Source organism: Gopherus evgoodei, unplaced genomic scaffold (genome assembly GCF_007399415.2).
Source record: "Gopherus evgoodei ecotype Sinaloan lineage unplaced genomic scaffold, rGopEvg1_v1.p scaffold_39_arrow_ctg1, whole genome shotgun sequence".
Classification (NCBI taxonomy): Eukaryota; Metazoa; Chordata; order Testudines; family Testudinidae; genus Gopherus; species Gopherus evgoodei.
In genome coordinates this window covers 124,258-140,826 of record NW_022060060.1, presented here as the reverse complement: position 1 = coordinate 140,826, position 16,569 = coordinate 124,258, and the positions used below count along the sequence as shown (strand labels likewise).

The 16,569-nt window shown below is 56.3% G+C and overlaps 2 gene segments (V, D, J or C); one reads left to right on the top strand and one right to left on the bottom strand.

Annotated features, from left to right (window-relative positions):
• Window positions 1–16,569, top strand: part of LOC115642201 — a 97,425-nt gene that overhangs the window by 30,174 nt on the left and 50,682 nt on the right.
• LOC115642324 overlaps window positions 138–16,569 on the bottom strand; it is a 48,532-nt gene continuing 32,100 nt past the window's right edge. Inside the window, 6 exon segments of the C gene segment in view lie at window positions 138–598; window positions 1,097–1,426; window positions 2,519–2,833; window positions 4,044–4,364; window positions 4,674–5,000; window positions 6,425–6,733. Of these exon segments, the coding sequence occupies window positions 204–598; window positions 1,097–1,426; window positions 2,519–2,833; window positions 4,044–4,364; window positions 4,674–5,000; window positions 6,425–6,733 (1,997 nt within the window).

Below are 16,569 nucleotides of genomic sequence, written 5' to 3'. Positions count from 1 at the left end.
GCATGGACAGTCTCAGCCAGAGGATAAACCTTTCATCACAAGCTCTAGCATGGTGCATTTTATTTGGGCATATTCCACACACAGCCATGCTCTGTACACCAGAGCTAACACAGCTTTACACACAGGCTCAGAGGAATTCCAGACCCCACGATGTTCCATGGCCACCCCAGATACGCCGTGAGGAGCCCGTGGGGCTCTGATCCTCAGTAGCAAGTGACGTCGGTGTCGGACAAGATCACAGAGACATTGACAGCGGTGGGTTTACCAGAGGCTTTGTCCACGCTCCGGTGGATGAAGGTCATGGGCAGACCCTCGTGCCCCACCACACAGGCGTAGATGTCCCCCCGCTCCCATTCGGACGCCAAGACATTGAGCTTGCTGTAGATGAAATAGCGCTCTTCCTTCCCAGCCTCCTGCATGGGGCCAACGTTGGTGTAGGCTTCCTGGGGCACGGGCCGATCCTGCTGGGTCCATGTCACCAAGATGTCTCTGGGCCGGAACCCAGAGGCCAGGCAGGTGATGGTGGCTGATTCCTGGAGAGCCAGTTCCTCAGCATGAGGAGGGGAGATGTAGACAGAAGGGGCCCGGAGGGAGACCACTGCCATGAGAAACAGCAAAGGCTTAATGCTAAGGATTGGGACCCAGAGTCCTGGCTACCATTCCCCACCTTCATCGCCCAGCAATATCCCACTAGACCCCTCCCATGCTCCTCCCAGACCCATAGACAGAATCCAGGAGTTCGGGCCACACTAACCCACTAGATCCAAATCCCTTCCATGAAAAGGGGCTAGAACCCAGGTGTCACAGCCTCCAGTCTCCCTGTTCTAGCCCACTACATCCCACTCCCCTCCCAGAGACAGAAAAAGAACCCAGGAGTCCTGACTCTCCATCCCCTTCTCTCTCATCAATTTGCACATTTCATCCCACCCACAAATTTGTAACTCCCCATCCAAACACCTGAAACCGGATCAGAGCTGGGGCCCCCTAGAGACAGAAGGTCCCACGTCCCATTCCCCACACTCTGTGCCAGCCACTCCCCCAGCATGCGGCCCCATTGAAGCTGGCGCCCCCTACAGGGGAAAGGCTGAGTTCTTACTGTGACTCTTGTGAATGGTCTTGACAATGGCTGACGGGAAGTCTTGGTGCTTCACGGTGCAGGTGAACTCCTCCCCTGCCTGCCACTCCTCCACGCACACCCGCAGGATGCTGGTTACACTGTAGGTGCCATCTTCCTGCAGCACAGGATCCCTGGAGACCACGGCCAATGGGCCCCCGCTACCCCGGTTCCAGGAGATCTCCAGGCTGCCGGGGGTCTCCATGCCACTCACCAAACAACTGATGGTGGCTTTCTGTGCTATGTAGAGGTCCTCCAGGGAAGGGGGGAGGAGAGACACCTCCAGAGGATGTTGATTACAGTTGCTGACACCTGGTGGGGGCAGGAGGAGGCGTTGAGGGCTGGGCTGAGCAAATATTTAAACGGGCACCAGGTGGTAACTGAGTGCCTCTCTCTCAGGGGTGCAGAGCCCAGGGGCTGTTTGGGAAAGGGGCTGAGCATCATTGGACTTGTAAATAGGGCACTGGGTTCCCTGGTGGAAGGGGTGGGACCCTCATCTTATGGAGCAGCAGGAACAATGGCTGAGATTTTCCAGCCAACCGAAGGATTGAGATTCCTGATTCCCATTATGGTTATTTGGGTCTCTGGAAGCCAGGAGCAAATCTAAAGGTCTCCAGTTTTGTTAGGAGAAAGCCCCATTGCAGAAAACATGGCTGGGGCCAGACCTGCCATGGTTGCTAAACTCAGGGTACTTCTGGCCTGAAATTCATGAGCTTAATGGCGCTCCTGAGCTCAGCATGGTTATCCCTGTTTCCCAGAGATGGCAGCTGGGACACAGAGGACAAATGACCTGCCCATGGTCATGCCTGGCACCCAGACCCCCCGATCTAACAACTAAACACCTCACCACACCCAGGACTGAGGACGGAACTTGTGTTCCCTAAATCCCTACCCCATGCACAGGCAGAAAGGCTATTTAGGTTTCACACCCATCATCTGCCAAGATCCCTCAGGGCATGAGTCCCCCAACTCCCACTGCAAATCGATGGGGGAGGGCAGAACTTGAATCGCTTTAGAAGTCTCAGCCAGGGAGCCCAGACTCATTGGAGCCCTGGCACCCAGGGACAAAGGCCTCTCTTGAATGTTCTCTGAAGGATATGCACGGTCTGGCTCATGAAATAAGTTTGTAAAGTGGATCCTGCTGGAGCTGGGAGTCCAGATTCATATGCATGCCCAAGCCCCACTGTGGGACAATAGAACTGAGGGGTTTCTCTCCTTTATTTGCATGAATTCATCAGCTTCTCAATCTGATATGGCATCATAATGGAGATAGAAATCCTTCATTGCCACTCCTCCCACCAGGGTTCACATGCAGTCATGCAGATGTTCATGCCATTGGCTGGATGACATCAGAAAGCGTGTGGACATCCCCAAACTAATACCTGCCTCTGAGAATCCACTTACCAAGGGACACCTTTTCCACAACCTTCTTGGGCTCTTCTATGGCCGGGTGATGCACCACGCAGGTATAATTTCCTTCTCCTTGACTTTGCTCAACCTTCAGGATGCTGTAGGCAGAGAAAGTGCCACTTCCTGACACAGGGCCATTATTGTAACTCGACTTGAGTTCTGGGGAGTTGTTCTTCAACCATGAGATGCTGATCTCTGCTGGGTAAAAGCCACTAGCTTCACAGATGAGAGTCAGGGAGACTCTATTCCCGGAGATGTCTTCGTGGTAGGACCGGGAGATGGTGACTGAGGGCTCCTTCTTCCTGATGCCTAAATGAAAAGGAAGAGGGGCAAGAGAAGAAGAAGACTTGCTTTGCATGTCTAAGTTAAGGACTTAGCTCCAGCAGCTATTACTGTGTGAAGGGGCCAGGGAGGGCAGTTGTTCAGGGTACGTGTGAAGCTAGACCAGGCAAAATAAAAACCCAACCACTGAGCATCATCTCCCTTGAAACTCAAAGAGCCTGGACCTTCACCCAAGAACTCAGCTGAACTCCCAAACCTTCCCCACAGAATGCACAGTGAGCTTCTCAATCTTCAACCTTAAACGGCAACAACTTAACACCATCATCTTCGTCTTCATCACCATTGTCATATTCATCTTCTTCACCTCCCTTATCTTCATAATCACTTCCTTCCTCTTTATCTTCATCTTCTCCAGCAATCTAACATTTTTTCTCCTTCAGCATTTTCATTTCCCTCTTCATTGTCATCGACACAATCTTCATCCCCTTCAAGATCATCATCAGGATCATTATCCTCAGTTTGGCTTTACAGTAACGCAGAGGGGCAGAGGGCTTTCAGCTGGTCCTGCGTCCCAAACCTGACCTCTCACCCCAAACATTGAATCTCCTCTTCACCGAAGTCTCCATCATGCATCATCGTGACATTGGGTCATCAACCCATTTCTCACTCCGACGGAGCCTCTTCCCTCCTTCAAATGCTCCCAGCAAAATTCAACACAATTGAGATTTTCAAAGGCTGCCTTACGGACTTGGACAACATGGGTATTTCAATGGGATTTGGGCATCTTACTCCAATGGAGACTCTTAGAGAGTCTCACCCGAAATATCCCATAAAGGCCAGATGGTGAGTGACAAGCACCAGCCTGATTTCCAGAGGTAAGAAGTACAGACGCACGTCAGATCAGAGTCCCTAACAGGCCACATCCACGTTTTTCAGGGAGCCGAGGGAATGAAATTCCTAGAGGAGCTGGAATTTAATGATCAGGAAGGGAATCCTGGGAAAACTGTGCAAGTGGAAATTAGTGAGAGATTGAGAATGAGAAATTCACAGAGGAAATACTAATTCTACCTGCTCACACCCCTGTGCTGAGCGCCTAGGTGCCGCTAAAGTCCTTCTTGGAGGGTTAACTGGGACATAAAGGCTGCCTAGGACGTGTGCTGGGGTGAGTTTCACCCTCCAATCCCAATTCACAGTGACCGGAGTTTGCCTTTCCCTTTGAGATGCCAAGGCTCCTCACCTGTATTGCTCATGGTTATGTCCTGCGTTAATTCTCCAGAACAGGGTGTGGTCACTTTGCAGGTAAATTGGGTGTCTTGTCCCCATTGTGCCAGCGACACAGGGTGAGAACTGACCAGGCTGCTGGTCCCGTTGCTGTTCTTCTTGGGGGCTTCTGTCTTCGCCGCAGAGCTGACTTGACCATCCACTTTCCATGCGATTCTACTGGCTGCTAAGTCAAAGCCCAGAACTAGACAGGTAACATGACCAGAATTTTTGATGACGTCTTCATAGGAGGGTTTGGTTAAGTAGATGGTTGGGTCAAGTGAGCTTCTGAGGCAGGCTGAGAAATGCAAAGAGATGTCATTGACCAGTTCAAATAATGCGGAAAGGCAGAAAAAGACGATTGAAATCTAATCGAATTTAATCTATCCCTCCACCTCCAGCAGAACCCTCCTAGCGTCCCTCCCATCCAGCCAGCCATTGTATCTCTTTCTCTTCCCATCCACCTACAGCACCAGTTTCTCTATGGCACTCCTGTGTCTCCCATCACATTGGGGTCTAGGTGAAATCCCACCTACCCTTAGGCAGGGCTGGTTTCTCAGTAACTCTCCACCCCACCTCCCCGCCATGCACGGGCCCAGCCCCTCACCCAAGCACTTGCTGGTGTTGTGCATGGAGAGCTCTGCTCCCACTGCTGGGTGGGTCACTTGGCAGGTGTAGACGTCCCCCTTCTCCCAGCTCTGCTTGGTGACATTCATGCGGCTCTGTCCCATGTAGAAGCCGTCTGTGCCCATTGCAGAGAAAAAGGCCGGGGTGGGAGGGCTGCTCTCCTTTCCATTCACCAGCCATTTCACGTTGGCTTTGTCAGGTTTGAAGTTCAGGAGGAGGCAAACCAGCTCCAGCTGGCTCTCCGTGGAGCTCTCCTCGCAGGTGGGCACCAGGAGGTGAACCTCGGGTGGTGCTGTCGAACCACACCCTGAGAGCAGAGAGAGGGGAAAACACAGTCCAGTGTCACGCTCTGTAGATCCCCAGCCCCCTTCCAGAGAGAGAGATAACTCTACAGTCCTCTCAGCACGAGTAACACCAGCCTTGTTGTGGTACGTTTACACTGAGTACTTTACTCAGCTTCCAGTGAGATTTTTCACAGCCATGTAAGGGATTAAAACAAATGGGAACGGGGCCCTTAAATCATCTAGGCAAATATTAAAAGCCTCCAGGCATTCTTCCTGCACGTGCTGCATGGAGTGTGTTCTCCCTGGTAAACAGCTGCGACAAAGCTGGAGCTTGAGCTGTGTTTGTTTATTTGAACATGTTTCCCTCAATTAATGTCCCCTATTTAAGGGGGACCATGGTGCTGTACAGCATGACATGGCATCAGAAGAAAACTTGGGAGAGGACTGACTGTGTCTGACTACGGATAAAGGGTCAAATCCTCAGCTGATGTAAGTCGGCTCAGTGTCACTGACTTCAGCAGAGATCAGTTGATTTACACCCATTGAAGTTCGGAGCCCAGAATGCCTAGGTTTGCGGGTCTGGACTTGTATCCATTTCAAAAGATGCCTCAGAAAAGCCGAAGTGCAAGGAACACACTCAGCTCCATGGCCCCTTTAAGGCCAGTGGTTGCTGGGAATTGTAGTCCCATGAGGCTGCTTGCTGCTGTCTATATCAGGGAAAGCTTCTGGCTCAGTGCTGAGGAAAGCGCCTGATGGGGAATCTCTAGATGTGGACAGGCAGGAGGCCTAGGAACCATGCAGGGAAGGTGGCCTAGTGGGAAAGGCGGGGGCTCCCCATGCAGCCAGCTGAACGCTGGGGGGCTCTGGTGGCCGGGACCCTGGGCTCTGAGTTGCACTGGTTTTGCTTTGAGGGTTTGAACTGACACGGCTAATGGGCTTTGTTCTGCCTCCCCCAGTGGGAGGCGGTTGGGTTGGGTGAGGGTGAGGGTGAGGGTGAAAGGCAGTGAGCCGAAGCTTTCCCCTGCACAGAGGGGCCAGCATGCGGCTTAGGTGCCACTTCAGCCCAGCTGCGGGTCTGAGATTTCCCAGGTGCCTAAGGGATTTGCATGCCAAGTTCCATGGGAACCAGGTGCCTAAATCCTTTAGGCAGGACTGAAAGATCCTCCCCTTAGTGGAACGTAGGTCTCTGCCCCGGGTGCCTTTCACCCTAAGGTTTCCCTCCTTCACGGGTCCGTGGAGGGGGCACTGGGGGCAGGAGATCTGCAGTGACAAAGCACCAGGGCTCAATATGTTTCAACACTGGGCCAAACTTTCCCCAGACTTTCAGGCTGAGGTTTTTCCAAAGGCACCTACGGGATGTGGATTAAGATTCACTGGCTCCCAGACCCTCTAGGCGCTTTGAAAAGCTCAGCCTGGCTGTGCTGCCCTCCCCTGCCGCGTGTCTTACACTCCTGAGGGAACTTCTTCGACTCGGTCGTTGCTGTCCCTTGATGTGTCACATCGCACTGGTAGGTGTCACCCTGCCGGGGCCTGGCAGGGATGATCAGCAGGCTGCTCTGGGTGAAGCGCCCGTTGCTCACCGTCACCTCTGGGAAAGTTGTGACCCCCTCGGTCACTTTGCCCGAATTCCACTTGATCTCCACTGGTGATGGGAAATAGCCTGTTACTAGGCAGGCCAAGCTTGTGTCCGGGGGCGCATTGCCAGTCTTGGTGCAGCAGGGAACCAGGGGGAAGATGGAGGGGGCTGTGGGGTTCGCTGGAAAAATAAAGAGAATACAAGAGAAACCATCAAAAAGGGGGAAGAGGACTCAGGTTCTGTTCCCAGCTGCTGTGGGACCTTGGGCCTGTCACTGACCTTCTCTCTGCCTTTAACTTCCCATTCTGCAGTGGTGTCCTATCGACGGGCGAAAAACACGAGAAATGGGATTCTGACCTCGGCCGTTCCAGTGTAAACCTGGAGCAACTGCGCTGGAATAGCTCTGCTTTGTGCGAGTGATGCTGAGAGGAGACTCTGGTCCTTTGCAAGGCACAAATATTCCCCAAGTGCCTCAGAACCTGAGTCCAGCCCACCTCAGCTCTCCGGTGTGAAGTGAGCATCATTACCCTCATTGAACAGATGGGGAAACTGAGGCATGGAGAGGTGACGTGGCTTCCCCAAGGTGACAGAGCGAATCTGTGGGAGACCTTGGAGTTGAAGCCAGTTCCCCGAGTCCCTTCCTCTGTTTGATCACAAGACCATTAGTTAAAGCTAGGGAAGAGCCCTCCATGAGTCATGGATGGATGAGATAACCCAACATGCGCCCTTTCTCCTCTGGTCCCTGCCCTTCTGTGCAAACAGAGCTTTCAAACCATACACCTCGGCCTCTGGCCTCTTCAATCCGCCTCTCCAGGACACTGACAGGTCCAGGGGAAATTTCACAGCTTTACAATACTTTGGGGTTGCAGTCCTGATTTCTGGACTGTGGTGAACTCTCCAGGACTCACAGTCCTTAAAGCCAGCTTTGGCCTCTCTTTCTAACTGCTCTGTTCGACCGGAAGGTGGGGGCTTGGGCCAGGAATCGCCGGGGGACATGCCGATCACAGCGATCCCTTCTTGTGCCCTGAAACTCCACCAATCGATCAGTTCTAAACACGTCAAATTGCGGTGGACATTCCACCACCAGTCACAGTGCGAGGAACCACCCAGCTACTTCTCACCACCGTCACAGGAGCAAGGACGAGAAGAGACCCTTTGTATAACAACAACAAACTGCCAGGAGACATTAAAAGAAAGAAAAGATGCTAGAAAGGAGACATACTTGTGTACAACTATGTACAGGACATCTATCCATCCCCATAGACGCCCACTGTCAATCTATCCATCTTGGGTGGGTGGGAGTCAGGACTCCTGGGTTTTCTCTCTGGTCTTTACGAGGTTAGTGCAGATGGGGCTGAGACATCACCTCCTAGGGTCTGTCCCCAGCTGGGAGAGTGAACAAGGATCTCCAAGATTAGAGGAGGGGGGCTGCAGGGCCGCCCAGAGGATTCAGGGGGCCTGGGGTCTTGGTTGCGGGTCCCAGGGCAGAAGGACCCCCAGCCACCGAATTGCCGCTGAAGACCCGTCCTGGGACCCGCCCTGGGACCCGCCACCGAAGTGCCGGAAGAAGCCTCCCACTGCAGGTCTTCGGGGCACTTCGACGGCGGGTCCCTGGGCGGAAGGACCCCCTCCACCACCAAATTCCCGATGACGACCAGGAGCAGAAGAAGCTCTGAGGGCCTGAGCTCCGTGAGAGTTTTCCAGCGTTCCCGGAGCGAGTGAAGGACTCCACTCCAAGGGCCCCAAAAACTCTCGTGGAGGCCTGGGGCAATTGCTCCTCTTGCCCCCCTCCCACCTCTGGGCAGCCCTGGAAGGCTAGGAGTCAGGACTCCTGGGTTCTATCCCCAGTTCCAGGACAGCCATAAAGTTTCTTTTTTCACCTTCCTGCATGGCAAGTTCTCAAAAAGACACCCCAGGAGGCCTCAATCTTCTCTGAGGTCTGCGGCCTTTGTCACCGAATCTCTGGGGAAAACCGACCACCAAACAAACAAACAACATGGGCTGAAAAGGGGAAGTTTACGCAAATGAAAGTCACAGCGAGCTTGTTTTTCGCCCCAGTTTTAGCCCCCTGCACTCACCCACCTGTCCAATTTTCAAACTTTCCCACCAGCTGTAACAGTGAAAGCTCCCCAGAGGGCGTCATCTATTGTTCTCAATCTATAATTATCCTGACTTCCATCGGAGGGGTGGGGAGGAGAGGGGATGTCTGACAGGCAAAGATACCTCAGAAGAGCTCTGCGACAGACACAGAGCAGAGCTGGACTCCCGGACAGAACCCCCCGGTCTACAGTGTCGGGTCGTGACCCAACATGGCCGGTGATTTGGTGAGTCCATCCCAGGAAAGTGGCTGCTATTGGCTTGTGACATGAGTTCAGAGGGTGTTTTAACCCCATCAGAGATAAATGGGGTGAAGCGTGTGCTAGAGAGGGGAGCAAGACACCTGGGTTCCCTCACCAGCTCTACAAGGGGAGTGAGGTCTAGTCATTAGAGTGGAGGGCTGGGATCCAAGACTCCTGGGTTCTTTCCCAGGCTCTGGAAGGGGAGTAGGTTAGAGCAGGGGGGCTGGAAGCCAGGAGTATTGTTCTCTGTTCTGACCTATGAAGGGCAGTGGGGTACGTTCCCCTGTGTGGACCCAATACCAGGGCAGGGTGCAGCTCATGGCTCCTCTGCACAGGCTGGATATGCTGCCCAGGCCAGGACGGGTACAGGCCAGGCTGTGCACCCCCCAGGCAGAGACGGGGGGACAGAGGTGCTTATCCCACACTCCAGCTATTAGCTGGGATAACAGCTTTGAAAGAACTGCAGGGAGTGAGCCCAGGGCTGGGCTAGCAGGGGGCTGCAGGTGGCGAATGAGGGGCACTGGCAGAGTGGGTGGCAGAGCTGGGCTAGCAGGGGCTGCAGGTTGGGAGTGAGGGGCACTGGCAGGGCTGGGTTAGCAGGGGCTGCGGGTCGGGAGTGAGGGGCACTGACAGAGCAGGGGAGGCAGAGCTGGGCTAGCAGGGGTGGGGGGCAGGAGTGAGGGGCACTGACAGAGCAGGGGAGGCAGAGCTGGGCTAGCTGGGGTGGGGGGCGAGAGTGAGGGACACCAGCAGGGCTGGGCTAACAGGGGCTGCGGGTCGGGAGTGAGGGGCACTGACAGAGCAGGGGAGGCAGAGCGGGGCTAGCAGGGGGCTGCGGGTCGGGAGTGAGGGGCACCGGCAAGGCTAGGAGGCAGGGCTGGGCTAACAGGGGCTGCGGGTCGGGAGTGAGGGGCACCAGCGGAGCAGGGGAGGCAGAGCTGGGCTAGCGGGGAGGGGCGGGAGTGAGGGGCACTGACAGAGCAGGGGAGGCAGAGCTGGGCAAGCAGGGGCTGCGGGTCGGGAGTGTGGGGCACTGACATAGCAGGGGAGGCAGAGCTGGGCTAGCAGGGGGCTGCGGGTTGGGAGTGAGGGGCACTGGCAGGGCTGGGGTAGCAGGGGGCTGCAGGTCGGGAGTGAGGGGCACTGGCAGGGCTGGGCTAGCAGGGGCTGCAGGTCGGGAGTGAGGGGCACTGACATAGTAGGGGAGGAGGGCTGGGCTAGCAGGGGTGGGGGGCAGGAGTGAGAGGCACCGGCAGGGCTGGGCTAACAGGGGCTGCAGGTCGGGAGTGAGAGGCACCAGCAGAGCAGGGGAGGCAGAGCTGGGCTAGCAGGGCTGGGGAGCGGGAGTGAGCAGCACTGACAGGGCTGGGCTAGCAGGGGCTGTGGGTCGGGAGTGAGGGGCACCAGCAGAGCAGAGGGGGCAGGGCTGGGCTAGCAGGGGTGGGGGGCGGGAGTGAGGGGCACTGGCAGAGTGGGGCGCAGCACTGGGCTAGCAGGGGTGGGGGGCAGGAGTGAGGGGCACCAGCAGGGCTGGGCTAGCAGGGGCTGCGGGTCAGGAGTGAGGGGCACTGACATAGCAGGGGAGGCAGAGCTGGGCTAGCAAGGGGCTGCAGGTTGGGAGTGAGGGGCACTGGCAGGGCTAGGGGGCAGGGCTGGGGTAGCAGGGGGCAGCAGGTCGGGAGTGAGGGACACTGGCAGGGCTGGGCTAGCAGGGGCTGCGGGTCAGGAGTGAGGGGCAATGACAGATTAGGGGAGGCAGAGCTGGGCTAGCAGGGGTGGGGGGCGGGAGTGAGGGACACCGGCAGGGCTGGAGTAGCAGGGGGCTGCAGGTCGGGAGTGAGGGGCACTGACAGAGCAGGGGAGGCAGACTTGGGCTAGCAGGGGTGGGGGGCAGGAGTGAGGGACACAGGCAGGGCTGGGCTAGCAGGGACTGTGGATCAGGAGTTAGGAGCATCAGCAGAGCTGGGGGCTGTCCATGGCTGGGCTAACAGGGGCTGCAGGTTGGGAGTGAGGGGCCCGTGCAGAGCTGGAGGGAAGCCAAGGCTGGACAAGTAGGGGGCTGAGGGTCGGGAGTGAGGGACACCAGCAGAGTTGGGTAGGGGGAGCCCAGGGCTGGGTGAGCAGGACGCTGGGGGTCAGGACTGAGGACCATTTGCAGACGTAGGGTGCTCAGAGTTGGGGGTCTGCAACTAGACATTCAGGGGAACAGCTGAATACTTTTAAGGGGATTTTATTGTCTCCTATCTTTAGCCCAGTAATAAATATTTGGAAACAAAATCTTTCTAAACGGAGGCACAAATTTCCCCTTTGGCATGTCCCTTGTCAGAGGTAACCCCCTGAACTCACCGAGTGCAGGAACGCGTCTCCCTGAACCGGCCCTGCCTCCCTCCACCAGCTCTGCGCTCACGCTCCATGCTGAGAGCTGGGCCGGGGGATTCCCAGCACAGCTAGATGTGAGCTCGGCTGCCTGGGGCTGGACGTAAATGGCAGCTAAGAGGCAACAGCTCAGAGGTCAGCTTCCTAACTTGGCCTTTGAGTTGAGATGGCTCCGGTTTTGCGGCGCACTCAGCTGGAGACGCGTTGGGTTTCCTTTCCGGGGGACAAGCTCTGACGTCTCTGGCTAAAGCCCACTGGAGATGCAGACCCCGGTAAGTGCTCCCCAAGGTGCCCCAGCTTTGGGCACCTAGAAAGTGAGGCAGCTGGAATTCTTGGGAAATTTCTCCCGCAGAGTTTGGGAAAGTGTCCAGAAAATCTTCATCCCAATTGGTTAGATTCCGAGTGGTTTCTTGAGTGGGAACCTGGCTAGAAAGGTTGTGAGCTAGGGGTGGTGATAACCAGTCGACTACTGAGTTTGGGGGAGGGAAGGTTTTTTACCCTAACCCCAGAACTATGACCCTAAACCAAACCTTAAACCTAACTTCTTAGACCCCCAACTCTGTCCTAACTCCCTAACCATGACCCTAACCCCAATGTCCTAACTCCCGACAGATGCACCCATTCCTTAACCCCAACACTCTAATCCTCCCCCTTTCCCTATAGTCGTATCTTCATCCTTAATCCCGTCTCTGTAGCTCCTACTCCCTAACTCTGACCCCCAACTCTGACCCTCTCTTCAAACCCAACCCCTAACCCCAACGTCCCAACCTTATCCCCCAAACTCTGACTTTAGATTGCACAGGCTGCAATGGTCCTGGGATCAGTAGAGTCCTCATTGTTATTTCTCTGTAAAGTTCCTGGCACAATGAGACCTAATCCTAGACTGGGTTTTCTAGACCACTGTGATACAAGTACTAACAACCAATTATACCCCTAACCATAACCACAGCTCTAACCCGACCTCCCCACCTTCACCCTCGGAGCAACAGAGTTTTGGTGTCTCCAGTCTAGTATCAAGTATCCCAGCCTCAGAAATATGAGTCATCATCACAAACTGACGCCTTGGGGTAGGACCCAAGAGTCTCACTAACTCCCTCTGGGAAATGGCAGCAGAACCAGCTGGTATTTCATGGTTGAATGGCTGCAAAATTCACTAGAAATCCAATCACAACACATTAAATATTAAACTTGAGGTTGGAAGGGTATTTGACCCAACCATTAAACCATCACCCTTAATTCCATCTCTGCAACCTATAACCCTTAACCCCAGCACCTGACCCTAACCGCTAACCCTTAATCCTCCTCCCCACGTATAATTATAACCCGAACTCTAACCCAAAGGGCCCATATGTCCCGGGTTCAATTGGACAGTCCCAGTCCCTCCTACCAGTGTCTCAGTGAGTTCTCAGGACTCTAAGGACGTGTGTTTGAGATACAGAATTGCTAATTGGCAACTAGAACTGATGATGATAACAATGAAGCTAGGAGCCTAATGAGAATAACATTTAATATTCATATCCAAGCTAAAATTCCCAGAATAAAATCTGTACGTCTTCAGCTGGAGACCTGAAAACCCAAACATTAGTGGCACGATACGTCTTCGAGAGCCCAGAAGTGCCCCCCAATTTCAGTTCCTTGGTCAAAAACTTCGGTTATTTTCCAGCTGCAGACGCTGTGATTTCTCCAAGGGGAATTTCTCTGCCACTTTTGCACCTAATTCCCTTTGGCTCCTCAGGAGAAACCCAGTGCAAATTACTGGGAACAACCCTCCACTCTGTGAAATCAAGCCGTGTTACTGCTGCCCAGCGGCACAGCACGATGCATCATCCAGTCCACAGAGCAGAGGGTGGGACACAGGACTCCTGGGTTCTCTACCGGATTCTGCCACTGACCTGCAGTGACCAGGTCCCTTCCTTGCTCGCTGCCTCACTTTCCCCTCTGACCCTTCCTTTATCTTGCCTATTTGGCCTGTAAGTTTTGTGGGGTAGGGACTGTCTGTCACTGTGTCTCTCTGCAGCACTCGGTGTAATGGGGCCCCCGATCAAACACTGGGTCTCTTTAGCACCAAGTGAACTGGGGGCCCTGATCCTGCTCAGTCTGTGACACAACCTGAAGATGGGGGGCAGCCTACCTCAGGTGCCCTCTTACACACAGACATTAGTAAGACCTTGCAACTGTCAACAGTCTCACCCCAAACTGTGCTGTGTGAATGGAGCAGCGTGCGGCTTGCTAGGAGATGCTCTTCCCCGGCATTGAGTGCTGGCCCCAGTGCCAAGCTAGGGCCTGGTCTGCACGGAGCAGGGCAGGGCTCAGTGGGGCTGTGTCTCATGGCCTCGCTCTCTCTCCCTTTGCAGCTAGCAAAACGGCCCCATCTGTCTTCCCCCTGACCTCCTGCACCAGCGAAGTCACCACCCCCCAGGTCACCTTCGGCTGCCTGGCCAAAGGCTACTTCCCCGAGCCGGTCACCGTGACATGGAGCCCAAATGTCGGCTCCTCGGGCGTGAGGACCTATCCCTCCATGCTGCAACCTTCCAGCGGCCTCTACTCACTCAGCAGCCAGGTCATCGTCCCGGCCAGCAGCTGGGAGTCTAACACCTATCGATGCACCGTAGAGCACCAGCCCACCAGCTCCAGCATCTCCAAGGAAATCCCAAGTAGGGACGGTGCGGTGCGGCCCGGGGAGGGGGGGGTGGGAAGGGCTGGGGTTGTCTCAGGACCCTGCTCTGGTGACTGCTGCAGGGAGAGAGGATGGGAGCCTGCTAGTGCTGTGAGCTGATGGAGTCGCCGGGGTGGGTGGGTGGGTGGATGGAGAGAGACACCACAGAGCGATGGGAGGGAATGGGGACAGGTAGATGGTGTTGGGTGTGGAGGCACCGAAGGGTGGAGGGATGAAAAGAGACACCACGCCAAGAGAAGCGATGGGTGCTGCAATGCAGGGAAAGGGGCAGAGGGCTCTAAACTGGGCCCTGGGCTGCAGGGAGTGGGAGGGGAGCTCAGTAGGGGGCGCCAGGCTGCAGGGAGAGGGGATGGGGGCTCAGCAGGGTGCACCGGGCTGCAGGGAGAGGGGGGGGCTCAGCAGGGGGCGCCGGGCTGCAGGCGGGGGGGGCTCAGCAGCGGGGGGCCGGGCTGCAGGGAGCCGGGGGCTCAGCAGGGGTCTGTACAAAAACTAACCCCTGCCGCCTTCTCCCAGAGGCCAGCTCCATTAAACCCCAGGTGAAAGTCTTCTACAACTGCAACAGCCAGTCAGAGGTCCAGCTGGTTTGCTTAATCTCCGGCTTCTCCCCCGAGCCGGTGGAGGTGGACTGGCTGGTGAATGGCGAGAAACGAGCTGGTGACACTGAGCAGCCCACGAAGGACGCTGATGGCCGCACCTTCAGCACCCACAGCAATATCAGTGTCCCCCTGAGGGACTGGATGGGTGACTCTCCCCTCACCTGCCAGGTGTTCCACCCAGGCACCAAAACCACAACGCAGGCTCACGCCCACAAGTGCCAAGGTTAATGTCCCCAGGGCTAGGCTCCCTACGAGGAGGAGGGGCCGGGGCGGATTCAGAGTTACTGGGGCCCTGTGATCAGCCTCATTTTTGCGGCCCTCCTTGGGGGCCAGTCAAGAAAAAGAACGTTCTCTGTTAGCTGCCCCCCACCCCGTTTGTCATTCTTCTTTTCTTCACCCTCCTCCTGTCAGTAATAGCAAGTAAATGGAAATAAAGTGAGGTTCCTTGACTGGTTTTGTAGTCAAACTTATTTTTCCACAGACCACTTGAAAATCGCTGGGGGTCTCGGCGGACACTTAACGGTCTTTCCAAATACTGTTTGTGCCATTAGCTAACTACTGCAAAGCGCTTTGGATAAGAGCCCTTTATAAAAATAACGTAAAAAAAATTGGGGTGCGGGGTCTGGCCAGGACTTAGCGTTCAGGAGGGGGCTCAGGGCAGGGGGTGCAGGATCTGGGAGGGAGTTAGGGTGCAGTAGCAGGCTGGGGTTGGGGTGCAGGGTCTGGCCAGGACTTAGCGTGCAGGAGGGGGCTCAGGGCTGCAGCAGGGAATTTGGGTGTGGAGCGCGTACCTGGGGCAGCTCCTGTCTGGTGCGAGGGGTGGGGGTGGGATGTGAGAGGTTGCAGCAGTCAGGGAGGGCAGGGGGCTGGAGGTGTGTGACGGGGGGGCAGGAATCAGGGTGGGGGGGTGCAGGGTCTGGGAGGGATTTAGGGTGCAGGAGCAGGCTGAAGGTTGGGGTGCAGGGCCTGGCCAGGAGCTAGGATGAGGGAGGGGCTCAGGGTTGGGGCAGGAGGTTGGGGTGTGGAGCGTATACCTGGAGTAGCTCCATTTGGGGCAAGGGGTGGGGGTGGGGATGTGGGGCGGGGTGAAGGATCTCCCATTTGGTGCTCAGGGTGGGAGGATCTGGGGGGCTGCAGGAGTCAGGGCAGGGAGCTGCAGTCGTGGTGATGCTCCCAGCCCCCTGCCCCACCCCCCCGCCCCTACCCTGAGCGGCTCATGGCAGGGGGTTGGGGTCGCGGGGGGTATGTATAGGGGGAGTGTGGGGAGCAGGGTGCTGCCCCCACAGCTGCCCGGCCCAGTGGCCTCCTGTGTTTTACTGTGAATTCGCGTCTGGTCCTGCCGCCTCGAGGGGCTCCTGCTGCAGGCTCTGCCCCCACCGGCAGCCAAGCTCCTCCACCCCCACCTCTTCCCTGCCCCTCCCCCCAGCGCTTCCCCCACTGCCAAACAGCTGTTTGCCGGCGCTCCGGGAGGGAGGGGGGGCTGCAGCGTGCTCAGGGAAAGAGGCGGGGAGCAAAGGCCGCCCCCAGTCACTCCCCTACACATACCCTCCCAATCCCCTGTCTTGAGCAGCTCGGGGCAGGGGGCTGGGAGCACCCCCACGATCCCAGCCCACATCCCCAGCCCCCTGCCCTGATTCCTGCACCCCTTCCAGATCCCCCTGATCACCAAACGGGAGTTCCTGCACACACATCCCGCATTCCCACCTGCACCCCTCACACCAAATGGTGCTGCCCCGAGTAAGCGCTCCACACCTCAACCCCCTGCCTCAATCCTGAGCCCCTCCCTCATTCTAGCTCCTGGCCAGGCCCTGCACATCAATCCCCAGCCCACTCCTGCACCCTAACTCCCTTCCAGACCCTGCACCCCCTGCCCTGATTCCTGCACCCCGTCACACACAGCCTAGGTCCTCCACACTCCTTGCCCTGACTCCGGCACCCTCCCGAATCCCCACCCCTGCCCTGAGCACCAAACGGGAACTCTTGCACCTCCACCACCCCACTCCCAGCAATTTTCAAGTGGTTGGAGGA